We start from the raw sequence: 24,996 nt of genomic DNA, 5'->3' as shown, positions 1-24,996 counted from the left end.
TGTGTTAAAGTTGATAGCGTTGCTAGTAAAAAAAAAATTTAATTTGTATTTTTTTATAATTAAATAAATTTTTTTTACATCTTATCAATTTTTTATGTAATTTTAACAATTTAAGATAGTTTTGAGGATTTAAAAGATATTTTTTTAAAAATTACTATAATATTTCAGTAAATTTTGTCTTAAAAAATTCTACGGGTAAAAACTTAATTAACACGGCCTTTTACCATAAAATTCTGTTTTTTTTCTCGTAATAAAATGTAGTTTTTCTCATTATTAATGTTTTAAAAGCATTTTATGTGATTAAGTTGTTTGTTTAAAGTATGCTGCGTTACTTATTTCCTAGATAATTAGGTTTAGTTTAAGCAAAGTAACTTTTAATTAAAAGTTTAATCAGGACCCCAAAAGATATTTTTTGTCTCTAAATTTTATCTAAAAAAAACTATGACTGCTGCATGCATTTTTATAGTTTCTAAGTGTTTTACTGTCCTATAGCTAACATAAAAAAAAATCTTAATAAAAAAAACTATTTCTTTGGTACTAAGATAAAAAAATTAAAAAAACTTTATTTGTCAAAAGTTTTTTAGGTTTAAAAAATAATATTTATTTATAAGATAAAATAGTTTTTTTTTAGAAGTTTCACTAGATGCATCAAGAACATTTTGTCCATCAGCTGGTTGTGATACAATATGCCACATTTGTGTCGGAAACAAATCACAGGTGAAAAAAACTAATTTTTTTGATATTTTTTTTTAATATTTTAAAATTATAAAATTAAATATTATTAAGGGCGTTCCAGTTTCCTGTCCATCTTGTTTAAAAGAATTTTGTTCTCTTTGTTCTGCAACTTGGCATTCTGGTCTTTCTTGCTCAGAAAACGGTGCATTGCTCGTAGCAAAAGCAAGTAAAAGTGGAATATCTAATACCACAGCAGAAGATTGTGGACTTGTTTGGGCTAGTGACGAAATTAAAAAGTGTCCCATGTGTTCAGGTAAAAATACAAAAATAAAAATTCCTAAATTTCTATTTTTAAACTATAAACAACTTTTTTGCTGTAATAAAAATTAATTTAAACTTTACCTACTAGCTTAAAAAGTGTTTGTAATAGATTTTAATTTAGTTTTTATTGAACGGGATGCTGGTTGCGCGCAAATGATGTGTAAGCGTTGTAAACATGTTTTTTGTTGGTATTGTCTGACATCATTAGACGTAAGTATTTTGATTTTAAAAGATTTTACACAATAATTTTTAATTTTTTGGTTATTATTAGTTTAACAAGTTCTTTAAATATTCATATTTCTAATATTAGATCTTTTCTAATTCAATTTTTAGTAGGAATGCAAAAGCAATTTTTTTTGTGATGGAAGTAAGAATATTAAAAAAATTACACTAAAATTTAGCCCTTTTTTTACAACTGTTTTTTTTTTGTTTTTGTTTTCACATTAGTAAAAGACAAACCTATATATGTAATTAAGACACTTTTTTAAGGATGACTTTTTGTTACGACATTATGATTCTGGAGAATGTGAAGGAAAACTTGGCCATTCAAGAGCTTCTGTAGTGTGGCATAGAGCTCAGGTTAAAAATATGTTTTATTTTTTGAATAATTTTAGTGCTATCTGTAAACTGTAATATAAATGCTATTTTTGCAAAAAGACGTTTTTTTATTTAATAAAAAACTTTTTTATTTTTTATTTTAATTTTATTAAAATACTTACAAGACGATTATCTAAAATTAAATTTTTTTATGATTTTATTCTTAAAATAATTTTTATTTGTTACATTAGGTTTAAATATAAAACAATTAACGATAAAAAGCTTTTAGATAGATATTTTAACATACAAAGTAAAAGTTGTTTAATTTTAATGTGTAACTAATTTATTAATTTTTGGTACAAAGAAAGATCAAGAGAAAAAAAACAAGATAGAAAGAGAAAGAAAAAAAAACAAGACAGACAGACAAACAAAAAAGGATCTAGTAAAGAATATGCGCAAATGGGACCTAAAATATAAATTTGGTTAAAAACTTAGCCGTGATGCCATTTTTTAGATTTTTTGAAACAAATATGCCACGTTACCATTTTTTTTTCTTTTAAAATTTTTTTTATTGGTTTTAACTATTAAATGCTGGTACTAAAAATCTAAAAGTTAATTTTTGCGTAGTTAACGATAGATTTGTTAAAAAAAAAAAAAAAAAAAAACTCGGCTAAGCTGTTAGCTGTTAATTGTTTGATTTAAAAAAAAAATTAATTATAATTACTAAATTTTTTTGTAGCAAAAATCAGATTTTAGCGCAATTTGCGCATTAAAAAAAATTGTTAGGCAAAAAAAAAGAAAATTAAAAAATATTTTAAAATTTACAAATATGTTAAAATCTGTAAAAAAAAAAAACTCAATTAGTTCTAGTACAACAAATTAGGTTTTGCTTTATTATGTCATTTTATTGTTTAAATACCATTTTTTTAGATTCTAACGTCAAAAATATTGTGCAATTTTTAAAACAAAAGTAAAAAGTAAAAATTTTACTTAGTTGCTATGCAAAACAGCTTCAAAAATTTTTTTGTTAAGGTTAATATGTTTAAATTAACAATAAGAACTCTTTGTTATAAGCGTAAAGATAAACAAACCAACTTTCGTACTAAAAAGTTTAGCTTTAAATAAGAAATAAATTAATAACATTATACAATATTTTTACCTTATTTTCTTATTTTTACTTGCAAACTTTATTGATGATAAATTTTTCTTTGTGCTAAAGATAACACTTTAAAAAAACTGTCTAAAATTATCGTCTAAATACAAATAAATTTAAGTAATTAAACTTGTTAAACATTTATATATACAAAAAAATGTACATTAAATAACAATTGGCGTAGAAAATATTTTTAGAAAGTTATTTTAACTGAATAACAAATTTAAAAAAAAACTTTTTTTGTTTATTTTAGCCAATATACATTTAAAATTTTAATTAAGCTTTGCTTCTACTACAAACTAAAAATTCATTGTTTTATTAAAATGTTGATTAAAAATATGAGTCATTTTTGTTAAAGCTAAAAAAAGACTAGCATTTTAGAGACTAATAAAAGAGTTTTGATTTTAAAGTTTTTTTTTGCTAAAGAAGTAAAAAAAAACTCTGCTTGTATATTACAATAAAGTTTCTTTACCACATTGCCTTTTAATTTTGAAAAATTAGGCTATCTACAAATTTTAATTGTTATGTTTTATGCAAGAATTATATAATCATTGCAACTTTTTTATTTTTTACTTTACAACTTTTTAATGTTTATAAAAGCATTACAAAATAGCAAACAATATTATTACTAAGTCAGTTTTTAATATTTTTATTCCCTAAAATTTTTAAAAAATATATTTGTAAAATTAAAATAGCAAATTATATTTTTAAAAACTATTTCTTTTTTGTTCTGTTTTAGCTAAAAAAAATTAGAAATAATAACAGGTTGTCTATAAGTTGTTGGCTTTCCCAACAGCTCTTATAAATTATAAAAAAAATTTTCTTTTAATAATCTTAATGATGATAAAAAAGTTAGTTAAACAATTAAAAATTAAAAAAGGGTAAATTTAAAAACTGCACTAGCTTTTTATTTTACTTAAAAGCTTTATTCAAAAATAAGATATTTTTTTAGAGATTTTAGATATTATTTTTTAGGTTATTGGAATATTTGCCGGATTTGGAATTCTTTTGTTAATTGCTTCCCCTCTTTTAATTGTTGCAGCACCTTGTGTTTTGTGTTGCAAATGCAGGTAAACAATGTTTATTAAATAAATGTTAAAATTTATTAAAAATTATATGTTTTGATTAATTTTTTTTAAGGAACTGTTCAAAATCTCTTGAGTTAACATCAGATTCTTCTTTTTCCAAAATAACAAAATCATCATCGTAAAATCTGTAATATATTTTAATTATATGCATTTCTTTTTACAAATATATAGATTTTTAAAAAATTCGTTTTTATTTTTATTAATAAAATATCTATATGTATATATATATATTTTTTTAACAAAATGTCTTATAAAATTTATAAAAACAGAATAAATAAAATTTATATTTTTATCAACAAAGTCAGTTTTCAATTTTTGAAAAACTAAATGTGTTTTTTTTAGGTTAACGAACCAATTTTTAATTTAGGTGCTTTTAATATTGTTATTTTTTTTTGTTGATTGTTTAGCTTGTGAATTAGAACATTTTATATAAGAAAATTTGAAATTTGTTGTTAATATCACAATATTTAGCACCATCAAAACTTTTCATACACCGGTGTCCTAGATATAAAACAGGTTTTTTTTTTATTCACGTATGACAAGACCTATATTTCTATGACCGTACATGCATAAAAGTTCAGCACCCAACTTTTATTAAAACACAGCTGATCATTTTTTTTTTTTTTTAAATTACTTTTTTACCCAAATTTTCATAATTTTTTTTCCAAAAAATCACAATAATCTCACATTTGCAGCTTAGTTTATCTAAATTTATTTTAAAAAAAGTATAATAGATGACTGTTGAACCAAAGATTATGTTATCATCAAGAACAAGATCTTTTAGAATCAATTGACTAATCTAAGATTTGTAGTCTAGGTTAGGTAAGAGTTATTTGAAGTTATTTTTTGAATTAATGTCTAAACAGACAACCAAACTTAAGTTTGTTTTGGTAGTCAACACAAAAAAATACTCACTTTTCAAGTCTCTTATGCATGCCTTATGAATTGTTATAGTATAGTTCCTGTCTAAAAGATGTCCCTCTGAGGTTCCACCAATTAAGCTTAAACCAACATGCTTCAGAATAAGCAATGATTCTGTATAAAGTTTTTTTTGTAATATTGACAAGTTCTCCTCTCTTTTGGATTTCAATGAATCATCTAGCATAGCCTAATTGTAATTTGTTAATGCCTCAAAGACTGTCTGTTACTATTTACCTGTCTCTCCGTCTGTTTGTCTGTCTGTCTTTCCGTCTGTCTGTCTGATCATTCACAGGTTCTTTAGTGGATTTTATCTAATTAATTGTCTATTTTAGTAAAACTTTGATAATTTTTCTTGCCCGTCTGTCTGTCTATCTGCTAAGTTTCTACCCTTGGTCTAACAGACTTATTCACTTAATTGTAAAAATAATTTATAAATAACCTTGTGTTGAAAAAAACAAATAAAAAATGATTCATTTTCTTCTATGAAGAAAAGTGTAATTCATGTTCCTTTAATCTCTTTGTACATCAAAAATATGGTTTAAATTTAAAATATTAGGTTATATTCCATTTATTTACTAACAACTAAATTTTTTGACACCCCACTTATGACTTTTAACAGCCTTCTTTAACTAAAATCAAGAGTGATTTTACCAAAACTACTTTACATAAGAAATTTATTACATTTAAAAAAAATTTTTATAAAAAGAGGATTGGGATATATCTCCCTCCCAACATTAACTTTTAAAACTATTGTAAAATATATTAAAAGTTATTAACATATGCTTAGTTAGCCTAAATTTACGCAAGAAAAGTATAAAAAGTAACAGCTGTACTGAAGATTGTGCTATCACCTATAACAAGATCTTTCAGAATCAATGGAATAAGATTTGTAGTCTAGAAATTAAGCAAGAGTTAATTATTTTGAATTAATGTTCAACAATAATTTGCACGTCAGAACTGTTTCTAGCCTCCATAGGCTTTCACCTGGCTTTAACATGATTTAATCTATCTGACTTTGCCTTTGACTCCACAACATAAAGTTATTGCCCTCAAATTTCTTTCACTAAAACATTATCTCCTATTAATCCAAATGTTAAACTTCTTGTTTAAAGACGTTTAAGTTACCGTCCCTCTCCTTCAACTTTAACAAGTTCGCCTCATAATACTTTTCACTAAACAGGGTACCTCTCTCCATCCTATTATAGCCAGACCTCTATTCTAGCCGGCTGACATGTTTCACCCAGCCTAAAATCTTGATGGAAGTCAGTTTAGAATTCTTCCTTGTTTGTTAATCAACAATTTCACAAACTTTTGACTCTTTCTTTATGGCACTTGTTTGCTATTGAACTTGTGGCTTGACTTTTGCCAAGGATAACCTCAAGATTCAGAATAAACTTTCAAGTATTATTACATTTTACTTCCTTTGGTTTCCTATGAACCAACTACTGTCATGAGAGATTTTCCCATGAATGAAAGTTAAGACTGCCATGCAGCTAGCTACATGGTTTTTTCTTCATGACATTATAATTATGCAGCATTAGACCTTCTTGCATTAACGTTTTTCTAATGTTGGTCTTTTGTAGAGTTGATCTTTTGTAGGTGTTGATCTTTTGTAGAGTTGATCTTTTGTAGGTAAGTCTTTTGTAGTGTAGGTCTTTTTTAGAGTAGGTCTTTTAAAACAGTACTAGGTCATCAGCAAAAATTAGATCTTCAAGTTTTATCAAAAGTTGTTTTTTTTTTCTAATTTTTGTGGCGCAAAAGATTGTTAAATGACTAATTTAAAAAGAATAGGTAACTAAATATATCTGATATATGTCTAAAGCTTATTTTAAAAAAATTTTATTTCGTAATTTTCAACTGAAAAACAGAATATGTCTGTCTATTCTTAAACCTTATAAAAAATAAACTAAAGAAGATGTATCAACTTTTTTGCTTTTTATTTAAGATAGCTAGCCGGTTCTTTCAGTAAGTAGTAGATGTAAAATTTTTCATAGAATTCAGATATGCAATCGGGTTTTTTGTAGACCTTTTATTTTTTTAGTAATTTAAGTTTTTAAAAAAAATAATTAAGTCGGGTTTTAAGGTACTTAAAAGCAACAAAATAAAAAAAGAAAATGGCCAGTATGAACAGAAATAGTAAGATCTTTAATTTGACACCTTACTTTTAAAATTATGTTGAGTAATTATTGAAAAAAATCAATTTTTCTCAACCTTGGTTTAATCAAAACTTTGAAGTAAAATATAATCTTCCACAGGCATAAAAACAGGTTCATATATAACTTTAGAATCAGAACAATATTATAAATCCATTGTAAGTTAAATAAAAAAAGTTTTATAAAACTATAATAAAAAATATAAGTTTATTTTAAGAATCATAATTTTTGGCTTTAAAGGGTTGAAAAACTTGAAAACTTAAAAATTGAAATAAACCTAAATAAATATACATACAATGTAACAGATATTTTTAAAACACAAGAAACAATAAAGCATTTTTAACTGCATTGGTTTGAAGTGTATAAACAGATTAAAGCATATTTGTTCATAATTTTTCGTTTTATTAATCCATTGTAAGTTAAATAAAAAAAGTTTTATAAAACTATAATAAAAAATATAAGTTTATGTTAAGAATCATAATTTTTGGCTTTAAAGGGTTGAAAAACTTAAAAACTTAAAAATTGAAATAAACCTAAATAAATATACACACAATGTAACAGATATTTTTTAAACACAAAAAACAATAAAACATTTTTAACTGCATTGGTTTGAAGTGTATAAACAGATTAAAGCATATTTGTTCATAATTTTTCGTTCTTTATGTAAGTATCACTATTTTCATTGTAGTATCTATTGTATATATTCTATGAACATTATCCTTTTTTTTGTCAATTCTATTATTTGAGGTTTTGAGGTTAAGCTTCCCGATTAGTCAATTTTTGAGACTTGTGATTGGCTAGTTTAATAGTTACAATGTTACCTGTAAAAAATAATACGTTAGGCCATTTTTATTATTTTTATTCTTTTACTTTTTTCAATAAATTGCTTACAATGAATTTGTAATATTTTTCTGATTCTAAAGTTATATATGAACCCATATTTTTTATCTCTGTGGTAGATTATATTTTACTTCAAAGTTTTGATTAAACCAAAGTTAAAAAAAATTGATTTTTTCAATAATTACTCAACAGAATTTTAAAAGTAAGGTGTCAAATTAAAGATCTTACTAATTTTGTTTTGTTGCGTTTTAGAACCTTAAAACCGACTTAATTATTTTTAAAAGAAAACTTAAATTACTTAAAAAATAAGAGGTCTACAAAAAAACCGATTGCATATCTGAATTCTATGAAAAATTTTACATCTACTACTACATTAATAACCGGCTAGCTATCTTAAATAAAAAGCAAAAAAGTTGATACACCTTCTTTACATTTTGTTAAATTCAACAGTAATAGTATTAGAGAGAAAAATACATGTTATTACAGAGTTGACATGAGTTTTGTACTTTCAAATTTTCCTTTTAACTTGCTTTACAATTAAAAAGCTTAAAATTACCAATTTATTAATGTGTTTTATAATGTGTAGTTTTACAAGTAGTTTTTACCTGTAGGTTAATTGTGGAAAAACCCTGATTTAATATAAATACGGATAAGGAAACCAACATTTTATAAATGAGCTATATTGGAGACCATAAGTTGTGAAAATAGACGTATACAAAAACATTTCTTATAGTATACTTTAAAATTTTACACTCTTCCATGTCTGTCATCGTAGCTTATAGGTAGAGATGAGGTTTCATTCAGATAGATTTCAGTTCTAAGTACCCAAACACCAAATTTAATTTTTACTGTCTGAAATAATAAGAAAAAATTTTTTTTTAAATATATTCAAACATTTACATTATACAGTCTTTTAAAATATCTAAATATTTTTTAATTTGTTTTTGGTGTGACTTAAACTTGCATCCATTAAACCAAATATTAGTGGTAAAACAAATTATTGTCTCACCAAACCTCCAAAGCTATAAAAAGGGAAGCGTGTGTTGTAGAATTGTTGTTTTAGTCTAACTGCAAATGCCAAAGTATAAAAGATTGACATTTGAAACTTGACACGTGCCTTCGGCACCACGGGCTAAAAAAACTAGTTTTAATCTTATAATTGTACATTCTATATCCGCGAAAAGCCGTTTTTAATACGATACGAGAAATAACTATTACACAATAATTTTTAATTTTTTGGTTATTATTAGTTTAACAAGTTTTTTAAATATTCATATTTCTGGCATTAGATCTTTTCCAATTAGATTTTTAGTAAGAATTCTTTGTTATAAGCGTAAAGATAAACAAACCAACTTTTGTAGTAAAAAGTTTAGCTTTAAATATGAAATAAATTATACAATATTTTTACTCCATTTTCTTCCTAATTACTATAATAACAAAATTCAAACTTGCAAACTTTATTCATTAGTGCAAAGGAGTACACATAAAAAAATTTCTCTAAAACAAAAAATAACTATGTCTAGCATCGTATTATATCCAGTTTTTTACCATTGTATTATATCCAGTTTTTTTTACCCGGTGCGTCTGGCACTTCAGAGCAAGAAAAACTAGTTATAATCTTATAATTGTACATTCTATATCCGCTGAAATAAATAAAATACGATACGAGAAATAACTATTACCATTTTTAGATAAAATAGAAATTAAGCAGACAAAATAAAATTTGCATTGGATCAACGTAGAAAATATTTTTAAATTTTAAGTAGCGAAGCTACTCTATTACTTGCAATGTCCGTCTGTCTGTATGTCTTAGTTTGGGGGAAACGTGATTTTTTTGGCTCCTATAAAAGATAAAAGGCTGAAATTTTTTGACAACATTCCCAATATTAAGGAGCACAATAAACTATGAAACATTAATGGCGGTTTAACCGATTTTTAGCAGGTTTTAGGCTATTTTTGTATTTTTCACATTTTTGTCCATATCTTTGGTGTTTTTGGTCCGATTTCCAAATTTTTTTTTAGTTATAGTATCAAAATTAAGTTTTCAGTCTTTTAAATAAAACAATTTTGACGGTCAGACTGCCTTTAAGCAGATTTTAGGCTATTTTTTGTATTTTTTACATTTTCTCTATACCTTTGGTGTTTATGGTCCGATTTATAAAGTTTTTCAGGTATAGATATCAAAATTTAGTTTTTTGTCGTTTTAAGAAAACATTAATGGCGGTCAGACTGCCTTTTTGCAGGTTTTTGGCTATTTTCATATTTTTTACATTTTTCCTCACATGTTTGGTGTTTATGGTCCGATTTTTAAAATTTTTGTAGTTAAAAATATCAAAATTAAATTTCTTGTTGTTTTGAGCATCCATTTACTTTCACTGACAGTCTGTTAGTCATAGTACTGAAATATAAATATCAAGAAATTAAAAACAAATGTTAAAAAGGTTTCGTGATTTTTTTCCTAATATACATGCTTTTGACAACTAATTTTTAATTTCTTATACATATTTTTTTTGCTTCGCTACTTATGGATGTTGTCATCCTTGTTTTTTTAGCTATTTATGTTAAATAACCCTACTTTTTTTTTGGTAATTTTAGTTTTAGTAATTAAACTTATATACCATTTTTAGAGAAAATAGAAGTCAAGCAGACAAAATAAAATGTGCATTAGATAATTTTTAGCGTAGAAAATATTTTTAGCTATTTATGTTAAATAACAAATCAAAAAAATCTTTGTTTTTACAACAAACAAAAAAGTTTAATTGTTTGATTATAATGTTTATTAAAAATTTAAGCCATTTAATTTTAATAGCAGCTAAAAAAAACAAGCATTTTAGAAATTAATGGACCATGTGAGTTTTAAAATAAGGAAATAGTTTTGCTTTATTCGAGTAATAAATTCTGCCTGTAAATTAAACATTACAGATTGAAATTTTTACTTTTACACACAGAAAATAAGATAAAAAAAAATTGTGTAGAGTTAATATAGGCAAAAAATAACTAATTTTAAAGATTATTTATTTGTTTCATTGCCTAAAAACACAATGCGTCAACAGTAAATTTCAAAGTTTTTTTTATTATTAAAGGAACTTTTAACAATTTTTTATGCTAATTGCAGTTTTTTAAAAATTTTAACAAAAAAAAATATAGTAAAACAGTAGCGAAAAAACATAGGTGTTCTTTTTTTCTCTTCATTACCATCTAAAAATTAAAAAAAAAAAAAATGTGCTAAATAAAAGAACAAAATTTGCATTTAAAAAAAATTACCATAAATATTCTTCTACTGTATAAAACAAGGCCTAAAAATGCAAATTTTGTCCTGTTTCAAAAAAAATATTACACATATAAAAAAAAATATTTCAAAGTTTATTAAAAGTTGTTTTACATTGTCACAAAATGTTTTTACAACAAAAATGAGACTTATTACGTTGTGTGGGGAGTTAAAAGTTCAATCAGTTTTTGATCATCTAAACAGCATCTCACAAACTCTTGACGCGTAACTTTACCATCTAAATGTTTTTTTTTATTATTTGTTTACTAAAATATTTTTTAAATTTTTTTTACCTGAATTTATATCCATTCTTTTAAAAATTCCTTCTGCTCTAGCTTCAGGAGTTTCAAAATTATCCAAAGCTAATTGCTAAAAAGTAGCAGAAAAACAAATAAAAAAAAGCAAAAATCGATATAAAAGAAGCAATTGACACATAAATAAATGTCTAACTTGTCTCTGTCTCAAACAAATATATTTAAAAAAGAAAAGCAGCTTTTAAATTTATTTTTTTAGTAAATTCTATTGTGATATGTAAAGACTTTTTTTAAAGCAACTAACTGTTATTATAACAAAAAAATATATTTACTTATAGTTAATTAGGATTTGTATATTCATAAAAAAATGATAAAAAAAGGCTGACTCAAAAAATAATTTATTTTACATAAAAAAACCAAATAAGCTAAAAATTAAAATAAAAAATAAATTTTTTATAATTTTTATGACTTTTTTCTCAAAAAAAGCTGTCTTATGTTCATTTTTATAGCTAGTCAGTGTTTTTAAGATAGATGTAAAATTTACCATAAAAATAGGGAAAAGTTTCTGATAAAATCTGTAAAAGTGTGTTTTAGGGCTTAAAAATCGTAATAGAACAAAAATTTTACTAAATATGCGTATTTCTTATTGAAAAGAACTATAGAAAAGAAATTTTTTTGAAAGTTAAACTAAATTTTTTTTTGTTCTACTACTGTTTTAAACCTTTACAGATTTTAAAAACCAATCCCTTTTTTTTTAATATGCAATCTGTTTTTTTTATAAACTTTTTGTTTTTAAGGTATTTTAAGTTTTAAAAATATTAAGTCGGTTTTAAAGTACTAATATTATTAACTTATATTTTTAATGCTTGTTTTTATGTTCAAAGTTTTGAGTAAAACAAGAATTAAAAAATTGATTCTCAATAATTTTTTTTTAATACTTAAAAATAAAAAAAGTCTACAAAAAAAATTAATTGCTTATCTAAATTCTGTAAAAAAATTTTATTTATATCTATTACTTACTAAAAACACCAACTAGCTTAAAAATAAAAGTTAAAACACCTTTTTTTTAAAAACATGGTTAAAAATGGTTTGATCTAATTTTAACAAAACACAATTTTCTAAAATTCATTAAAACTAAGGTAAAAATTTATTTAAAAAACAATATTTTTTGTACTTTTTTTAAAACATATTTAAAATGTTTAGGTTTTTTAAAATTTAATAGCAAACCTATGAAAAAATCAATAAAGAAATAAAAAAAGAATAACCTGTTGAGGACCCATCATGTTGTAAATACTTTTAACTGAAAAAAAAATTCATTTAAAATAAAAAAAAACTTTAAAAAAATGTTTTATACACCTATTTTTGTCATTTCCGGTAAATCAATCCAACCATTTCCATCAACATCATACATACTAAAAGCCCAGTTAAGTTTTTCTTCAGGACTTCCACTTGATGTAACATCAATAGCTAACAAAAATTCCTATAAAAATGTTTTTTTTTATAACAATAATTTTCTTTTTTCTTATTTTAATGTTTTTTAAAATATTGGTAAATTTTTACCTTAAAATCTATAAAACCATTTTTATCGCTGTCAAATGTTCGAAAAACATGGTCACAAAACTCATTTGCGTTTCCGTTTGGAAAACACTTTGAATAAATCTAAAAATGCATTCTAAATTATTTTTGCGTCAACAAATAATTAAAGTTTGTTATAACCTGCATAAATGAGGTTGGGGAAAGTTTACCATCTGGACAATCTGCCATAAACCCTAATAAAAAATTTATCAAAACAAATCTTTTTTAAAAATAATGTTTAAGACAATACCTTTAAACCATTCATTTATAGTGTTTTCATCATATCTTGTATTAACTAAAATAGTTTGATTTAGCATATTTATGTTAGTTTTTTAAGTTTTAAATAATGTATTCTAATTACCTTTTAAAAATTCTAAATCATATTTTGACAATCGTTCTTTAGATCCTTTTGCGCCCATTCTTTTTACAGGAAAGATAAAGACACGACAACTAACAAAACTTTCTAAATTAAGTAATAGGTGTGTCTTTTATCTAACTTTCTATTTTAAACACAACAAGAACAAATATAATCTCTAGAAAACTTTTTTTAAAACTTTTAATAGAAATTTATAGAACAAACAGATTTTTTGTGTGCAAACATTCATAAAATTAATAATATGTTTTTGTTGTTTTAAAACTTAATAATTACTTTATTATTTTGTAAAAATTGTAAAAGTTACTTGTTTTGGAGGTTAAATAGCCAAAACTTTTTAATTGGTATGTTGCAGTAGTTTTCAGACACTTGACATAGAACGATAAAAATGAATTCTAAAGGAAATTACAAAGATTCAAAAAAAAAGAAAAAAAATAACGTAGAAGATAAAAACAAAATTATGGTATACAAAAATTTCATCAAAAAAATATAAAAAATAAAAAGTAATAATTTTTTTTTTAGTTTGATGTTTTAGCAAACAAAACTGAAATGAAAGTTGAGGAAATAAGGTAATTAAGGTAAATTTATATAAAAAATAGTCTTCTAATTTCTTTTTATTTTAAGAAATCAATACAATTCTTTTATGGAAATTTGCCCTGAAGGAACAATGACAAAAATAAAGTTTGTTGAACTAGTTGAGGTACAAAAAAAATTTAATTAGAAAAAAAAGGTTATAAAATATTAAATTTATTTAGATGTCATGCAAATCAAAGAATTTTGACGAGGAAAATGAAGAAGAAGACCAAAAAACAGTAATACAATAAAAAATGTCTACAATTTGACTATAGTTTAATTTTTTTTTTTTGTTAAGGAGCTGCATGACGAAATTGAATTTCTTGCAGATTCTCTTTTTCGAGTATTTGATGATGATAAAAGTGGTACAATGGATTTTTCTGAGTACATAATGGCACTGAACGCAACAAAGTAACTTTAAAAAAACTAATGGTTTAAAAAAAAATTTAAATTTTTAAAAATATAACTTTTTATTAGGTTAAATTCCCCTGAAGATAAATTACGATGGATTTTTAATGTTTTTGACAGGTATATAAATTTGAATTATGTTGAATTTTTAAATTTATCTTTATTTAGTAAATTTTATTGATTACTTTTATATTTGCAGACAAAACTAACTTAATTTTAGTAAAAAAAATTTGAAAAAACAAAACAATTTTTAAATATTGTAATTTTTTTTAGAGATGGCGGAGGAACTATTGACAAAGAAGAAATTAAAGCAATGATTTCAAGTCTTTTTTCAATGTCGCAGGTACATTTTTTTTTCAAAGAAAAAGCTTTATTTTGTTTTAGTTTTTGTAGCTTGTTTTGTTAAAATAAGCAATAATTTTGAATAATATATATTTTAGATAGAAGTTTCACAGGAAGAAATAGAAGATTGTACAAATGACGTTATGTCAGCAATTGATATTAACAACGATGGTGAAATTTCTAGGTATTATTATTTTAGTAACAAAACAAACTATTTACTAATCATTGTTTTCTTTTTTAGAGAAGAGTTTGTTTCAAATGCTATAAACAGTAAATTTATCTATGAAATGCTTTGTGAACAATAAAATAAACTAATTTATCTCAAATTTTTGTAAAATTATGAATAAAAATAAATTTTTATAACAAATTTGGATTTTTTAATTAAACTTTTGTATTTAAAAAATAGTTTTTTTTTAAAAATTTTCAAATCTTAACAAATGTGTAAGGTTTCTTTTCCATACACTGTAAATTCTCTTAACGAGAATTTTTGCTCTTTCTTTTACAGAGGATAAAAAGGTAGTTCAGTTAATTTTTGTAAACACATGCAAAAACACTTGTTATGTTTTAGTTTGAATTATGTTGTTTTTTTTCTAAAAAATGAATTATAATTATACAGCTTTAGTTCAAACTATTCTTTTAATTTTTGGAATCATAGGTAACAATAAAAACTAAAAATTAATTAGGTTGTTTAGTCAATTTTTTTTTTTTAGTAAACGCAGGTGTTTTTTGTTATGTTTGCAAAACTAATGTAAAAGATCATACTTTAACTATACTTTTAAGGTAATGTTTTTAAAATTATTGCAAATGTTTTTTAAAAAATAATTAAAAATTTTTCTTGTAGATTTCAAACAGTTTCAGATATTGGTGTCTTGGTACGTTTTAAACACTTCATTGTTTTACAATTTAAATGTCAAAAATATTAAAAAACATTTTTTTAGATTCTTTACTTTTTGTGCTTTTGTTTGCAAAATATAAGGTAAACTTTTTTCAATAAAAAAAAAATTTTGTATAAAATTTTTTGTTGTTGTCATAAACACGTTTTTTTTCTAGTTTTTCTTATGAAGAGGTTGTTCATCAAAGATTGTTACCATATTTGTTAGCAGGAAATTCAATTTTTTTAGGAGGTATATTTTATTGTGTAGAGTTTCTAGTCATATTTAAAATTATGAAACTTTTTTTTAAAATTTAAAAATTTTGTAAAAAATTTCTTTATATATTGGCTAAATAATTGCTTTTTTTTATAGTTCTTTTTAAATATATAGTTTTTACAACAAAATAGAAAATTAATTTCATAAAACACTTTATTTTAGTTAGTTGTCTCCTTTTAGTTTGCATTTTTTTGCAAAAACAAAAGAATAGTTCTGAGCAAAAGGTAAAAAAAAGTAATTTAGTTGTTTTTAGAACAGTTTTAAAAAAGTTTTTTTTTAGTCAAATTTAACTTTTTATCTCGGAATTTCTTTTGGAGTAACTGTTTTATTCAACATTCCAAAGTTTTTTGAACTTCAAACTAACCGCATTTGGGACTTTTTAAGGTAAAAAATTATCATTACAAAAATTTTACATTTTTAGATATAATTTTTATGAGTAAAGTGAAATAAAATTTACTTTATATTTTTTTAAAAAACTTTTAATGTCAGTAAAAAGGATTATTAAAAGCGAAGCTTTTCTATAATTAGGGTCAGTCCGTGTATGTTAGGCATGTTAGAATTGTCCTATCGATTTCAAACTTTGCATGGTGATTACTGTAGTAGTTAGGTACGATTTAGAAAGCGTAGCAACTCTATAATCATTACCAGAATGTCCGTACGTCCATTTTAAACATGTTGATTTTTCTACTTTTTTAACAACAAATTTTTATGTGATCTAATTATCCGTTTGATCTGATTTTTAGTATGTTGATTCCTGGGACAACAAAGAACAATATTTTAAGCGAAGCAACTCTATAATCAAGTCCTAAAGATGTAAGTATGTCCATAAACATTATCCTGTATCAAGCAGTTTTTCAACAAATTTACTTACAATTTTGCTTCGAATCTTATACTTTTAAATTCTGATTATTCAGTTCAGACACTATACAAGTGTTAATGTCCGTTTGTTCTACAGTTTCAGTGCTTCGCTTTTATGGATGTTCTTATCCTTGTTTTTTAGATGGTTAGGTACTTTTTATACCTTTTAACATTTTTTTGTTTAGTCAATCTGTATATTATGAAGTTGAAGTTTCTGAATTTAGACGTAGTAAAACTTTTTTGTTGTTGTTTATGGTACCGCATTTATTATTTTTTAGTAAGTATGTTAATAATAATTATTTTTACCTAAAATACTTTTAAAAAATTAAATTAAAAAAAAAATATTAATACTAACACAAGAAGGGTAAAAAAATTCCAGGTTTTTGAAAATACCTATTTAAGCAGATTGCACAGCCTTAGGGTCACATGTATACTAAAAAAGGTACAAAATAAATTTTATTTTAGGGGCTTTTTGAGAAAATCTGAAAAATAGCTCAGCCCATAGATTTCCTAAAAAGATGTTAGACATACCAATGGAAAGCTTATCTTTTCTAGTTTTTAAACATTTTAAAAGTGCATTGTATGGTTTTATATCTATGTTGCTTAATGTAAAAAGTATCATCAATTGCATTAACATGTACATGTGCATGGTTTGATTGGGCATCCTAACCCCTTATCATTCCTCTAGCTAAATATTGCAACCTAAATAAAAACCTTGAGTACCAGAATTAAAAAAAAACCTTAAGTATTAGAATGATTAACCTTGGGTACCAGAATAAAAAATCTAAGGTACCAGAGTTAATACCTAACCCCATCTTAGCAAAAAACACAACTTTCATCCATCCCGAACTAATCTAAATTGATTGAAAGACCAAAACTCATTGGATCTAAAGAAATAAGACAATAGTCGATAAAATGATGTACATCTCGAAAAAAGATGACCTCTTTTGCATGTTATTATTATTAATTTGAACATATGGACACACAACTTGATCTAACAAATAAAAAAACCTTATTTTTTATATAAAAATTTAGAACTAGTGTAAAAAAATCACCCTTCTTCCCCTTTCCTCTTCAAAACCCAATGAAGAAACATTGTACAATAAATTACACTGGTAACAAATGTTTTATAACCACTTAAAGTTATTGATTGGCTTAAAAACTTTAGGTCTTTTAGTTAAATTTTGATTAGTTGGTGCTTAATTATCAGCGTTAAAACTTTTCTACACATAATTTTAATCTATAGAGGGGTTACTAACCCAATCTAAATTTCATTGTCTTATCCCTTAAGATCACTGAAAAGTCCTAATGAGTTGCGTTTGTTTACGGACCAAGACATTCCCCCTATACTATTGCTATTTTTGTCAAGTGCCCGACATAGCAGCAGTGGATATTATGATAGGGCAAAATTTGTTTAGATATTTTTCAAAGTTTAGGTTGTGTTTTAAAATATACAAATTAGACCCCCGCAAGAGTTGGTTATCATAGAAGAAGGGGAAGGATTTTTTTAAAAAGCTGTTGGTTCCCTTCTTATTAAAGTTATAAACCTTTTTAGGACCTATAAGAAGCTATAAGAAGTAAGGTCAATGAACTATGTGATTTTAAAAAAAAGACTAGAATAAAAACATCTGTAAAAGCTAAACATAAAAAATAATGAAGGAAAAAACGGACAACTTGAGTTGAATAGCAAATGCATAAAAAAAAAAAAAAATCAGAGCAAAGTTCTTATTATACGCAATTATCGAATTCTACTGAGTAGAAATACCTTAACAACTGCCTAACCCCTGTAAGGGGCGTATTTGTGTATTTTATTCCTAAACTCACCTATTTATAACTATCTTTTAGGTTACCCCTGCAGTGGACTTTTTTCATTATCTTTTTCTTAACCTAACATAGCCCATTTAAACCATCTCAAAAGTTTTTTGTATAACCAACTCTGGCGAGGGGCTTATCTGTATATTTTTTGCTTAATTAAGGTTTTTTTTATTCTTTAGATTAAGTTGAGTGTCAAAACATTTCAACTACTAATATTAAAATACATAAGAGGTAATCGTCAACAGAGGTAATCGTACATCACTGTTTTAGTTATTTTTTTTTTATCCATTTAGATCCCTGAAGTCTTAGCCTTTTCATCAATTTAGACCAGTCAGGGTGAAATGGATGTTGGTAAACAACATCACCTAAGTTCTTCTGGTACCCTAGGATTTTAGCTAAAGGATTTACGAGGAGAAGGTGCACAATCAAACAATGCACATTAAAGTGAGTTGATTTTGGACATTTTTTTCTGAGGCCAAAGCGGGGATCTGCAAATGATTTGTATGAGTATAATACACCTCTAAATGATTTAAAATTTAGTCTTAAAACCGCTGACGAAAGACATTCAATTGTATAGCTATTTGTAAATAGGAGTCAAAAATCTATATAATCAGAACTCCATGGTGCTCTTAGGATAGTCATTGAGGAGTAAAATCAAGAACTTTTGACCATTTTAAAAAATCTCGTTCCTAGCCTAATAAAATCAAAAAAAAACTCTGCAAATAAGACAATTCTCAATTAACCTTTTTACATGTTTTTTTAGTGATTTCTAAGGCTAGGAACGAAATATTTTGAAACGGACAAAAGTTCCTGTTTTAGATTTTCAAGGCCTTTTACAGAGCACCATAAAGCCTTAGTTTTGATTCAAAAAAAATATTGAATGTCGTTTTTGCATTTTAAAAAGCAATCAAATATATTTTTTAGTAGTCGCGTTCTGAAATTCAATTTTTTAAAATTCTTTTTTAACCAGAAATGTTTTAAAGGTTAATTTTATCTGTTGCATATCCCTTCTTTGTCTAATTTCGATATGAACTTGCCCTAATGCACATGTACATTTGAATGTATTTGATTATAATTTTTACATTTGAGACAAAAATAATTGGAATACTATTGAACTCACGAAATACTTTTTAATGCCTAAAAACCATCCTTAATTGTTAAACATACATAAAGCATTGATAATTTGTCAAAAAAAATTCATTTAGTCATTAAATAATACAAAATTTTTTTTTGTTTTGACTTTAGCAACGCCATCAACTTTAACACATTGAAGAAAAGATACTAATTTTGTTCTAAAACGCACAATTTTCAGAGTTAAAACATGATTAATACCTTAATCTTTTCCTTTAAACTTGCTTGACAATCAAAAACGTGTAAATCAACACATTTAATAATTTGTAGGAGTACAGAGGTCGATTCTTAAAAAAAAATTGCCCCACTAATCGCTTAGTTGGGCAAAATTGTTAAAAATCCACCAAAATTACATTAAAAATCTACAAAAATAAAACAAAATCGTAAAAGGGTTATTAACATAAGATTTTATTTAATTTTTTGTTAGTATGTTTACAATTTTTAGGGATAACTATAAGCTGAGAAAAACAAGTTTTGAAAAGCCTACTCTAACATTTTTTACCGTATTTTTAGAAAATTTTAGACAAAAATGAAAAAAAATATTTTGCGGATTTTTTCAAAAAGTCTGCAAAATAAAATTTGATTTTAACCTCTTTTAGTATATAGGGACATGTGACTTTAGAACTGAGCAATCTTCTAAAATCTTTTTAGCCTACTTTTGCTAAAAATTAAAAATAAAAAATTTTTTAGGCATCTTACCAATGATTTTTATAATCATATTTAACCTGAAAATAATAAAAAAAGAAAATACTTCAATTAGGTACATTTTTTTAACATAAAACAAATAGAACCTAAATACTCATATGTTTTTTTTAGTTTAAAAAAGTTTGCAAAGTCAATGCTTGTTCCAATGTTTATAATTTTTTGCCATTTACCAAGAACATTCCTTACAGCGTACGAAATTGTCCTGCATTTAGTAAGTATTTTTTATTTTTAAATATAATTTATTGAAATGTAAAATCTAAAATAATCAATTTCATAAAGCAGTTTTTTCAGCAATATCTTTTGTGCGTTATTAGATTTTTTAGATATTATAGGTGTCTTTTTATGCCTTTTGACAGTCAGCAAGTATAATATAGACGATAAGCTGTCGACAAAATTGTTTTACTACTTGTAAACAGCAACATTTTATCGTGATTTGCACTTTATTTAAAATTTTAAAAATATTATTTTTTTTTTTTTTAAGGTTTTAAATGAAGAAAGAAAACACATAAGCAGCGTTTGGATAATTGATTTGTCTCACACACTTCTTTTAATAGGAAAAAATTCTATTTTTGTTAACAAAATTTTTTTGTTTTTAAGTAACAAATCTACTTTAAATTTCACTTTGTTTTTCAATCCGTATCGCTATAAAAAAAACGTGAATTTCTTTTTTAAAATTATATATTACATTTTTTTAGTAAAAATTCCTATTTTTATGATCATTTAATCTATACATTGTAACTAAATTAATTCTTTAATCTTAAATTATTTGTTGTTTTTTTTAAATTTTAAAACAGAGTTAAAATTTTATAAATTTATTAGTTTTACATTTTACATATTTTACAAAGTTTTTTTTTTATTTATAGATTTTAAAGTTTTCGTTATTTATAAGGTTTTGTATTTTTTCTGTTTAATTAAGTTATTTGTTTTTTATGGTCTTTAATTAATTTTTCAAAAGTTTTTTCATAAATTTTAACTATTTAATGTTGTCATTCCATCTATTGACTGACTAAAACAAGATTATTCTGTGTTATTTTGGAGAGTTTTTTTCATTTTAAATAGTATTTTAATTTTTTATCAACAGGGTCATCATTTAACAGTTTTTTGCTAGTTTTTCAGGTAAGAAAATTTGAAAACTTTTAAATGTAAATAAAAAAAAAAATTTCGGATAACCTAAACAAAATTTATAACTTAGTTAAAATTTATTCATTAATAAAAGAAATTACAGATAAAGAAAATAAATATGATGTTGAGGCAAAAAAGAATTAGTAATGGTTAAACTGGATATAAAATAACTATTTGGCGAATAACTTATGTTATATAAAACTTAATAAAAATAAGACTATTCATTGAATTTTTTTTATTTTTTTTAAGCACATGCTTTTTTTATCAAAGAATCTTAGAAATTTTAAAAAATAATCAGCTAAGTAAACATAAAAGTTAGTCTTTATAGAGCTTTTTCAATTTTTTGTTAACTTTTAATTAGTAATAGCTAGATTATATATTTTTTAATCCTTTTAACAATTAAAATTTGATTTTTTTTTTTTTTTAGGAAAAAAGTAACACTTTGTGTGTTTTTAAAGATACAAGGTAAATATTTTAAACTAAAACATTATTTTTTACAATAACTACTTCTTATTAAAGGTTTTTCTATTGGAGAAAAAATTCAAGAGAAGCAATTGAAATGATAAATGACATCAACACACAAGAACTAATAAAAGTAAGATAAAAATAATATTTATTACTGTTAGGAAAAAAATAGTAAGGTAAAACTGGTAGTAGTGCATACATAGTTTAATCTTAAAATTTAAGTTATGTAAAAATAAAATTATTACATTAGGATTAGGCATTCTACATAAATATCGCCTAAAAAGTTTACAATTATTAATATTTGTTACAATCACAACATTTTGTCTGATATTTTTATTTTTATTTTCAGCAATTTTCCCTTAATTGTAAGTAAAAGGGATATTGTAAAGTAGTTTGGATTTTGTTAAATAATTATAAGTATAATACTACTATTACATTTCCTAATACTAGACTCCTTTGAACACCTGCAATATTTAAAATTTGCGAAGGTATAGTTATGACATCTTAGGAGACAATGTAGCTTGAGCTAACTCTGTTTATTAATAAAATAAGGTCTAAATTTGGTGAAACTATTGCTTATCAAGATCAAGTTGTAGATCAGCGAAGGACAGGAAATACAGTTTTTATGTTCTAAAACTTCTAGGATAGGGGGTCTAAGAAAGCATATTAAAGGTTGCAAGTGCAGGTTTTTAATTTACTTTACCACACATGAAAATATACTTAAAGATATAGAAAATAGAACCTAACAGAAGTTCTGTTGCATTGTAGATTAAATATTTCTATTTTAATTCAATTCGAAAAGGTAGCTAGCACCGAGCTTGCATGTTTTGGTAGGAGATAAAAGTAGGAAGAAAAGGCATCAATGAAGGAAATATTTGTAAAAAATAGACATCAAGGTTGTTTAAAAAATGTTTTTAAAATATACTAGAAAGAAATGTATTAATCTGAAATATCAAAAGTTTGAGAATTAAGACATCTCAGTTTGTAATCAAAAAAAGGACAAAAGGTTAAATATAAAAGATTTTGGAATGCAGTGAATTAAAAATCTAAAGAAAATTTTTTTTCATGTACAAATGACATTAACTTTAAAAAATATCTAAATATCATCATTTGTAATTATAAGTGTCCTGTTATGACAGCTTAAAATTACTTAAAGGTTTTGCTATTTTTTTCGAATTAGTTAATTTATGTTAATATGTTAATTTAGTATTTATAACATTTTATATTAAAATTATTTTTAAAAATTTTCTTTAAATAAGGATGACAACATCTATATGTAGCAAAACTCAAAATTTATAAATAGAAATATGAAAAAAATTTAAAACAGTGTCATACAATAATCATTAAATTTAATAAAATAATGAAATTACGAAGTTTTTTAAATTACGCAACCTACTAATCATGAAAACTAAAAAATTTTTTAATCGATCTAGCACCGCAATTAGAAAAATCATAATTAAACTTTATAGAAATATTAAAAAAAAAATCATGTTCAATCCAGAAAATCACAAAAACCTAAAAATCTAGGAATCGAGTTTGCACCATAATTAATAAACAAATCTTAATAACACTATTTTGAACGTAAATAACGTAAAATTAATTTTTTTTTGAAAATTTTAGCTATTTATCTTGAATACTGAAAAGGAATAAAAAATTACAAAAACTTAAGTAACAGTAACACAGTATTATAGGCATATTAATAAAAAAGTTTACTAAAAATTTCAGCAGTTTATCTTAAAATAGGAGCCAAAAAAATGGCGTTGCTACAACAAACTAACAAGTCGGTTCTACAAAAGACCAACACCCACAAAAGACCGACACTTTTAATAAGTATTAATACAAATTATTACTCTAAAACATTTTGCAACGAATGGTAATCCTTTTATGAAATTGCAGAAACAACGCTGAAACAAGCTATTTTTATTTTAAAATTTTTAGCAAAAAAAAAAGAATCCTAGAGGACAAAAATTGCTATTAGTAAATAATAATAAAATTTAATGCCAAAGGAGACACTAATTTTTGGGTCTGCTGTCAAAAGAAAACTTAAAATTGTACATCCAAAGCAATTACAATTCCAGCAGTGTGTAGCTAACATCTACACAGATAAAGGCAGCCATAACAAATAAAAACTAGTTTTAATCTTATAATTGTACATTCTATATCCGCGGAAAGCATTTTATAATACGATACAAGAAATAACTATTACTGTATTATTAAATTTATTATATAGATATGTATTGGTTTTTTGTAAGTGTTGGTCTTTTTCTCAATTGCATAACGGACGAATTGACAAAGAAAGTGAATTATAAAGTAACTTTGACATAAAATTTGTTTTTATGTAACTTTTAAGCTTTGCACAACGCTTTAATTGGTATTTTAAACCTTGTATTTTTTGACTAATTTACTTTTAGGCACTAATAAATAGCCAAATATATTATCTGTGAATCAGTGAGGGAAGTAATTTTGTATGGAAATGCTGCTTTCTAAACAAATTTTATTAGTTTTAATTTTTGTCTTTTTTAATTTTATTTTATAATTAAAGTAGGTAAAAACAAGTTAAATCGATCTAAACTAATAATCGGGAGCAAGTTAAGAGTTCGTCATTTTTACTGTGTGTTGCCCTTTCCCCCATTTTAGACTTGTAAATTTATTTTAAATTATTTTCGTCATGGGTATAAGCTACAACAAAACCATTTTTAAATAATACAAATTTTAAAAAAATATATTTGCAGGTGCTGGAACACAATGAAATTATTGGCGAGATTTAAATTTAGTGATAAAATGCATTTTTAAAAATGTCTATAACAGACATTCTAGCTATACGTTTTTTTTAGCAAATTAATAGATATTAATCTAAAACTAATTTAGTAAACGTAAAATGTATTAATGAATGTATTTTTTACTCAGACAATCAATCAATACCTTAAATGTGATCCTAAAAAATAAATATTAATTAATTATATTTATGTAGTTTAGAAAAATTTATGTATGGTGCATTATTTGTCAAATGTACCACTTTTCTGCACTACCTCTCCGATTTTGTTAATACTCTATATTTTGGTCCGTTGGGTCATTCAAGGATGCTGGATGGCCAAAAAAAAGTTTCAGAGTCCCTGGATGTCTAGATATCTAGCTATCTATGAAGGTAGGTAACAAAAATGTAAAAAACACCCATTTTTTCACAATTTTAAAAATTAATTTTTTCATCAATCTTACATCCAATCTATACATTTTATACACCAAAATGATCGTTTATTCATGTAAAAAGCGC

General features: G+C 24.2%; 4 protein-coding genes across 8 annotated transcripts in view; 3 read left to right on the top strand and 1 right to left on the bottom strand.

The window, feature by feature from the left end:
• LOC145322272 (uncharacterized) overlaps positions 1 to 4,074 on the top strand; it is a 74,217-nt gene extending 70,143 nt beyond the window's left edge. The window contains exons 17-22 of the mRNA XM_080164151.1: positions 632 to 717; positions 787 to 988; positions 1,118 to 1,206; positions 1,486 to 1,575; positions 3,662 to 3,756; positions 3,827 to 4,074. Of these exons, the coding sequence (XP_080020277.1) occupies positions 632 to 717; positions 787 to 988; positions 1,118 to 1,206; positions 1,486 to 1,575; positions 3,662 to 3,756; positions 3,827 to 3,896 (632 nt within the window). The 3' untranslated portion in view covers positions 3,897 to 4,074. The remainder of the gene's footprint in view (positions 1 to 631; positions 718 to 786; positions 989 to 1,117; positions 1,207 to 1,485; positions 1,576 to 3,661; positions 3,757 to 3,826) is intronic.
• A 6,612-nt stretch (positions 4,075 to 10,686) lies between these two features.
• LOC145322270 (neuronal calcium sensor 2-like) lies at positions 10,687 to 20,154 on the bottom strand. 4 transcript variants are annotated; one of them, XM_080164146.1, is made up of 11 exons: positions 20,133 to 20,154; positions 13,147 to 13,248; positions 13,036 to 13,080; positions 12,927 to 12,979; positions 12,771 to 12,869; positions 12,567 to 12,690; positions 12,476 to 12,510; positions 11,250 to 11,325; positions 11,113 to 11,194; positions 10,953 to 10,984; positions 10,687 to 10,886 (listed from the first exon to the last, which is right to left on the bottom strand). In XM_080164146.1, exons 1-10 carry the CDS (start codon positions 20,149 to 20,151, stop codon positions 10,966 to 10,968), a joined length of 654 nt encoding a protein of 217 aa, XP_080020272.1. In that variant the 5' UTR covers positions 20,152 to 20,154; the 3' UTR covers positions 10,687 to 10,886; positions 10,953 to 10,965. The 4 variants fall into 4 exon arrangements, with proteins under 4 accessions (XP_080020272.1, XP_080020273.1, XP_080020274.1 ...); XM_080164147.1 differs by lacking the exon at positions 10,953 to 10,984; XM_080164148.1 differs by lacking the exon at positions 12,771 to 12,869.
• Positions 13,476 to 15,109, top strand: LOC145322271 (guanylyl cyclase-activating protein 2-like). Its single transcript, XM_080164150.1, has 9 exons — positions 13,476 to 13,621; positions 13,681 to 13,727; positions 13,783 to 13,858; positions 13,914 to 13,970; positions 14,030 to 14,142; positions 14,209 to 14,259; positions 14,413 to 14,482; positions 14,580 to 14,665; positions 14,723 to 15,109. Exons 1-9 carry the CDS (start codon positions 13,547 to 13,549, stop codon positions 14,784 to 14,786), a joined length of 639 nt encoding a protein of 212 aa, XP_080020276.1. The 5' UTR covers positions 13,476 to 13,546; the 3' UTR covers positions 14,787 to 15,109.
• LOC145322269 (uncharacterized) lies at positions 14,982 to 24,715 on the top strand. 2 transcript variants are annotated; one of them, XM_080164144.1, is made up of 15 exons: positions 14,982 to 15,136; positions 15,192 to 15,261; positions 15,323 to 15,353; positions 15,420 to 15,457; positions 15,532 to 15,605; positions 15,792 to 15,853; positions 15,910 to 16,013; positions 16,673 to 16,764; positions 20,124 to 20,193; positions 20,250 to 20,349; positions 20,620 to 20,693; positions 21,221 to 21,254; positions 21,688 to 21,725; positions 21,780 to 21,855; positions 24,458 to 24,715. In XM_080164144.1, exons 1-15 carry the CDS (start codon positions 15,079 to 15,081, stop codon positions 24,491 to 24,493), a joined length of 957 nt encoding a protein of 318 aa, XP_080020270.1. In that variant the 5' UTR covers positions 14,982 to 15,078; the 3' UTR covers positions 24,494 to 24,715. The 2 variants fall into 2 exon arrangements, with proteins under 2 accessions (XP_080020270.1, XP_080020271.1); XM_080164145.1 differs by having other exon boundaries at positions 22,075 to 24,715.
• The last annotated feature ends 281 nt before the right edge of the window (positions 24,716 to 24,996 follow it).

This window comes from Acartia tonsa, chromosome 6, assembly GCF_053477335.1.
Source record: "Acartia tonsa isolate MP-2025a chromosome 6, ASM5347733v1, whole genome shotgun sequence".
Lineage (NCBI taxonomy): Eukaryota > Metazoa > Arthropoda > Copepoda > Calanoida > Acartiidae > Acartia > Acartia tonsa.
Note: the sequence above shows the minus strand (reverse complement) of the source record. Positions and strands in the feature narration are given on the sequence as shown.